Source organism: Octopus bimaculoides, chromosome 24, assembly GCF_001194135.2.
Source record: "Octopus bimaculoides isolate UCB-OBI-ISO-001 chromosome 24, ASM119413v2, whole genome shotgun sequence".
NCBI classification, from domain to species: domain Eukaryota; kingdom Metazoa; phylum Mollusca; class Cephalopoda; order Octopoda; family Octopodidae; genus Octopus; species Octopus bimaculoides.
The window spans coordinates 15,675,909-15,682,248 of record NC_069004.1 but is presented as its reverse complement, the minus strand read 5'-3'; the positions used below and the strand labels follow the sequence as shown (position 1 = coordinate 15,682,248).

Genomic DNA, 6,340 nt, shown 5'->3' with positions numbered 1-6,340 from the left:
TGTTACGGACCTACTCTAGGTCACTCGACACCATTACGGTCTTTCCCAGGGTTGACATTGAGAAAGAGTTGGCAGAATATCTGCCAACTATTAAGTTTATGGCAAGGGGTGCAAAATACGCGACGGTTTGGTTGCTATTTGACATCCCTGAGGTGGCTCGCAAGTTTGCGAGCCAGCTCTTAGAAGGGCAAAAAAATTCTGTTTCTTCCCAGATACTGTGGAAAGAAATTAACTAGAGCTTGGGTGTGTGGGCTGCCACCCGGCATAGATCCTGACTGGATAGAAGATACTATCCGACGGGGTCTGGGTGACAGCGGAGCCAAGCTCCTATACATAAAAATATTACCGACAGCTGATTGGGTTGGGTCAAAAGCGGTTTTGACCCTGTGGACCCAATCAGCCAGAGATCTGGTTCTCCCAGATTTTTTAAGGATGTACAGGCAGAGATATCCAGTCATAGTCGAGGGACGTCCCCGAAATGTCACCTATGTCTGGAGCCTGGTCACATTAAGAAAGACTGCCTCCAGGACCAGAGTAAGGTCCTGGAACAGTTAATAAATGTTGTTCCCCCTGCTCTCCCAGTGGAGGGAGAGACGGAGAAAGTCGAGGAGATGGAAACCTCCTCGAAGAAAGGGAAGAAAAGAAAGAAGGTGGGCAACAATGGTTGCTCACCGAAAGTTGCCGGGGAGGAGGAGGATCTTCTGGCTAAGGTGGAAGTGCGTCCTATTCCAGTGGCCTCTAAAAACAGAAGTGTATGCACACTGACATTACACATCCAGTGGAGCATACAAACTTCATTTCTTGCAAGCTTACACATGTCCTCAGCAGTCACAGCCAATGTTTCACTGCCATGTAGCATGGCTGTTCACACACGTGTCATACAATCTACCTTTCACTCTGAGCGAGAGGCCCTTTGTTACCAGCAGAGGTAGGAGCTCTCTGAACTTTGCCCAGGCTATTCTTATTCTACCAGCTACACTCTCAGAACATCCACCCCTGCTACTGACTTGGTCACCTAGGTAACAGAAGCTATCAACTACTTCTAGTTTATCCCCTGACATGTGATGGAAGCTGTTTTCTACACATTTTCAGTGTTTATTGCCCCTCTGCATTTGCCACACACAAAAACTATTTTCCTAGTTAGCCTTCCTTTGATATTGCTGCACCCCTTATGTGTCTATAGCTTACACCAGGTACATCTTATGGAGTTTCTACCTACGCCTTTTCTACAGATCAAGTAGGGCCATCTACTTGAAGGGATTTGTGATTTGTCTGCCTTCCTACTTACTAAGACTTTGGTTTTTGATAGATTGACTCTAAGGCCCTTCGATTCTTGACCTTGCTTCCACACCTGAAACTTCTCTAGTTCTGGTAGTGACTCAGCAATTAAAGCAAGGTCATCAGCATAGAGGAGCTCCCAGGGGCATCCTGTCTTGAATTCCTCTGTTATTGCCTAGAGGACTGTGATGAATAAGAGGGGGCTGAGGACTGATCCTAGGTGGACCCCTACCTCTACCCGGAATTCTTCATTGTACTCGTTGCCAACCCACACCTTGCCGACAGCATCACTGTACATAGCTTGTACAACTATCACCAACCACTCATCTATCCCTAGTTTCTGTATTGACTACTAGATAAGGAATTGGGAGACCCTGTCAAAGGCTTTCTCCATGTCAATGAAATCCAAGTACAGAGGTTTATCTTTGGCTAAGAATTTCTCCAAACTGTCTTACCAGAAATATAGCATCAGTGGTGCTTCTCCTTGGTACAAACCCAAACTTCATTTCATCTAAACTAACTCTCTCTCTAATTAGTTGGGCTGTGACCCTCTCTGTGACTTTCATCAACTGATCCAACAACTTGATACCTCTGTAATTATTCCTATCTAATGTGTCACCTTTACCTTTGTAGCAGTTGACTATGGTGCTGCTACACCAGTCATTGGGTATGACTCCTTTTTGTATCACCTGATTGACTATACAGGTGACTAGATTATAGCCTACACTGCCAGATATTTTAAGCATCTCTGCATTGATTCCTGTTGGGCCAGGGGCTTTCCTTGTCTTCATATCCTTAATTGCTTTATCTACTAAGGTACCTCAATTCGGAGAGCTGGTCCCTCTGTTGGGTCAACATTTGGCAGGCTCTTTCTCCCATTTATTCTCTTCATTTAGCAACCTTTCATAATGGTGTCTCCATGTCTCTCACTTTGCAGCCTCATTAAATGCAAGCGAGCCATCCGCCATGTGGACACATTTCTCTCTTATGACATCACGATTCTCTCTCTCATACATTGTCTTGCAAAACAAAACACTTCAAGTCTTTGGTCCTCACAACATAGAACATTGGCAAAATTTTCTTATCTGCTTTCCCTCTGGCTAAGTAAACCTGACTCCTAGCTTCCTTTCTGGCGATCTGATACAGTTCCCTGCTATCACCGTTCTTCCAGTCTTTCCTTGCCTCTTTCTTTTCCCTAATGGCTCTGTCAACTACATTGTTCCATCACGTTACATTAAGTTGAGAGGGGACTTTGCACCATCCACAGATCTGGTCAGTAGCCTGCAACAGGTTGTCTTGTAGGAACCTCCAGTTGTCTTCCACATTATGTGATGCTATATTCTCTATTTCATCAAAAGCTTTGAGTAATACATCTCTAAATCTCTATTCACTCACAGGATCCTTAAGCTTCCAGATCCATGCTGGGCATCTTCTGGGCATCCATTTAGCCCTGATCCTGAAATCACTAACTACTAACCTATGTTGTGGGGTGCATTCTTCACCTGAGAGAGTTTTGGCATTTATAAGTAGCCATCTTTCATGTTTCCTGATGAGGTTGTAGTCAATCTGACTGGCAGGTTTCCTGAAGTTAGTATTACAGACCATAAGATTATTTGCATCACAGAACTCCAGCAGCCTGGTTCCCTCCTCATTGCAGGAGTCAAATTCAGAGCTACCATGTACACCATGGAATCCCCCTGCATGTTGTCCAACATGCCCATTGAAGTCGCCAGTCACAAAGAGAAGGTCCCTGTCATTCGTCAACAAGATAGTCTGCAAGAGGGTGTCGTAAAAAAATCAGTCTTTCTGTTCATCAGGTAGCCCTGGCTGAGGGACATAAGCTGAGATAATGAGATAATCCGCGTTGCAGCACTAATCTAAGCTTAAGTATTCTATCATAGACTCTGATTACCTCGATTACCTTATCAACCTATTTCTCTGCAAGAAGTATATCCATGCCCCCAACCCCATCAGTATTCCCTACCCAGAAAATCTTATATCAAGACAGACAGGAAACAGTAAAGAGTATGTGCATAAAGAACTTACTTGCTGTCTGTATCAATTCCTTGAAGATCTCGTTTCTCAAATGGTGCACACAACATCTGTAGTTTCTCTGTTCTTTCGAAGGAACGATCCAGCCGCTTGCCCTCCAGCACAAAGAACAGGGAAATTATCAACTCTCGAAGTCGTTCCTCTAAGTCTATTGTTCCCTCAGTATCTGGGTAGAATACCACCTCAGCGCCAGTGTTCTCTTTGGAAACAGTTCTAGAGAAAGTTGGTAGCTCCGGATTGTTGTTGCCTGAATCTCTTTCTGGGAGGCTGATATCACTATCAATTGTTGAAGATGGTGAATTGTCTAAAAGAGACTTGTCACAGTCCGGAGAACTGGCATTTGACTTGGATGATGTATCTGTGTCAGACAGATCACAAGAGGTTTGGGATCTCTGATTTTGGTCTTCTTCTGATTTGGTCTTCTTCTGATTTTGGTCTTCTTCACTATGGATTTCCTCCATTGGTGTGCCATCTCGATTCATACCAAACACAATAAGACGGGAGTTAAATATTGTACTTGCATAGTCCTCTTTTATCTGAAAGTTGATTTTTAAATTATAAAACAAGAAAAATTATACACATATATGTAAGTAAAAAATTTTAATTGAACAAAGTTTTTAATTAGTATGATTTAAAAAAAAAAAGATATTGAGATAGAGATGGAATGGCTAGCTAAATATAAACATTATCGCACTAATTATAATTATGAAGGCTGTGAGATCAAAGTGCTAGACTATTGACCACATCTTCTTCTTCTACTACTACTACTACTACTACTACTACTACTACTACAGGTATTTTGTTTGCTCCTGGTTAAGGTTCATAACATTGCTTAATCTGCTTGATTCAAAGATTTTAAGCTGTTGCTGCTGATCCAGCAGACTTATGATTAAAGACATTGCAGCTGTAACTATCCTCTCTTTTATGTAGTGTTGGACTACATTAGTCAATATTTTCTTCCTTGAAAATTGAGTTAAAAACACTAAGATAGAGCAAAAATAATTGTTGGTGTTTTACCTTTTTGTAATTCTCAAAAATTTCTTCAAATTCTTTCATGTTACGACATTTTCCAACACAGATAATGCCCAGAACTTTGCGATGTGCTTGGAAGTCTCCCCATTCGTTGTTGTCCACAGGATAAACCCGCTTATAACGCAACCAAATGGTGCGTTGATGGTTTGGAATGTGAACGGTGGAAACCCTCCGTACACGTTCCCAGAGATACAGGAATGTTTTATTGTGGAGTTGTGTACCAACATGTTTGACTAGTATCAGAAGACACTGGTGGTTCTCAGCTGTCTGAGAGTAGTCAATACAACTCATTCTAATTAACTTCACACTTTGGTGGGTTGGAGGCCAATTATTTAACTGACATTCTGGTGCAGGGACCTTTAATAAATACAGAAAAATATAGAAAGGTAAAACAATGTGAAATCAAAATTAATTTATAAACATAACAGATAATGAAAATATGATAGGTCAATTGGTTGAATAAGAAATGTACCCTCATGGGTGATTTATTGGTTTAGGTAGGTGAGACAAATGGTGTTATGATGCTCATGTTTTCCCTAAGGAGTTGAGAAGTGGAATAGCTAAGCTGGCAAATTTGGATGGTTAGAAGTTTTCCACCTACAATACATTTTCAAATATGAAATAAAATGAAGTTAATGTCAATGTTGTAGGTGGGGAAAAAAGATCGTGCCGGACATAATATATATTTCTTAATCATTTTTATATCCACTAGTATGGGTTAGACAAAATTTTTTAAGATGGTATTCTACAGCTGGATGTCATTCCTGTTGCTAACTTGTTTCTAAATAAGGTAGATTATATTATGACACTGCACACTGGACTGTCAATCTTTCTGTTTATTCAAGACATAAACATCCCCATGAATATAGTCATGTCAATGTAATGACATGTAGAGACAAACACATACAGGCACATACATACACACATGCACAATGTCAACGTATTTCACTCAAAAAAGTATTGGTCAACTGAAGACTATATTAGAAGACACTTGCACAAAATGCCACACAATGGGATTGAATCTGAAATCAAGAAATTCACTTAGCAACAGATGTGCCTGCGCCTCTTTATGCCTCTAACCATCTCCCTCTCTCCCTGGAACCACTTCCTTTATCATCCATCCCTCATTCTCACTATCATTCCTTTCCACTTTATATTTAACACTCTCTCATATCTACCCCACAACTTTTGTCCCCACACACAATAGTCACAACTATGCACCTCTGATCTCCATCTCCACTCTCTCAACTCATATATCATCTTCCTATTTTCAGATCTTCCTACAAGCTTTCCCTAAGTTCTGATCTATCTATTGATTTATCATACTGATACTCTCCACCCTTCCTGAGCTTTTTTTTTTTTTACTTTTTCCCCCATACTGATATTTACCATCAACCACACCTCTACTCTAGCACATTATTCACTACATTAACCTCTCCCCCCATTTCTAACCACCTTTCACACTCTTATGAACTTATCCATCCACACTTCTCCATCCCCAGTTTTATACTTCTCTTTTACCTTGAGAGTATGCTCAGATATCTTGCCACCAATATCTTTCCAGCTCTTCACATTCACCCCTACATAATGCAGGGCAACCATGCATCTCCTCAATAGGAAGACCCCTATGCCTGTCCCTCTATTATACTTTAGCTCCTTAACACTTAGCATAAAGCCAGCTCCCCCTGTACTACAACCCCACTCAGTCAAGGGGTCTTCTTCAATGTTATGCAAGTTACTTGGTGAACTCAGAAATACTGATATCACAAAAATGCACCCAGTACACTCTGCAAAGTTATTGAATTTAGGAAGAACATCCACCTGTAGAAACTATATCAAAGCCAACATTGAAGCTTAATACAATCCTCTGGCTTGTTGGATCCTGTCTAATTGTCCAACCTACGCTGACATGGAAGACAATGTTAAATGTTGATGATGAGAGAGAGAGAGAGAGAGAGAGAGAGAGAGAGAGAGAGAG

The 6,340-nt window shown here is 41.1% G+C and overlaps 1 protein-coding gene across 1 annotated transcript in view; it reads right to left on the bottom strand.

Moving 5' to 3' along the window:
* LOC106882859 (trafficking protein particle complex subunit 9) overlaps positions 1 to 4,718 on the bottom strand; it is a 96,233-nt gene extending 91,515 nt beyond the window's left edge. Inside the window, exons 1-2 of the mRNA XM_014933664.2 lie at positions 4,348 to 4,718; positions 3,325 to 3,866 (exon numbers count right to left, since the gene is read on the bottom strand). Coding sequence (XP_014789150.1) covers positions 3,325 to 3,866; positions 4,348 to 4,653 — 848 coding nt within the window. The 5' untranslated portion in view covers positions 4,654 to 4,718. The remainder of the gene's footprint in view (positions 1 to 3,324; positions 3,867 to 4,347) is intronic.
* Positions 4,719 to 6,340: the final 1,622 nt, after the last annotated feature.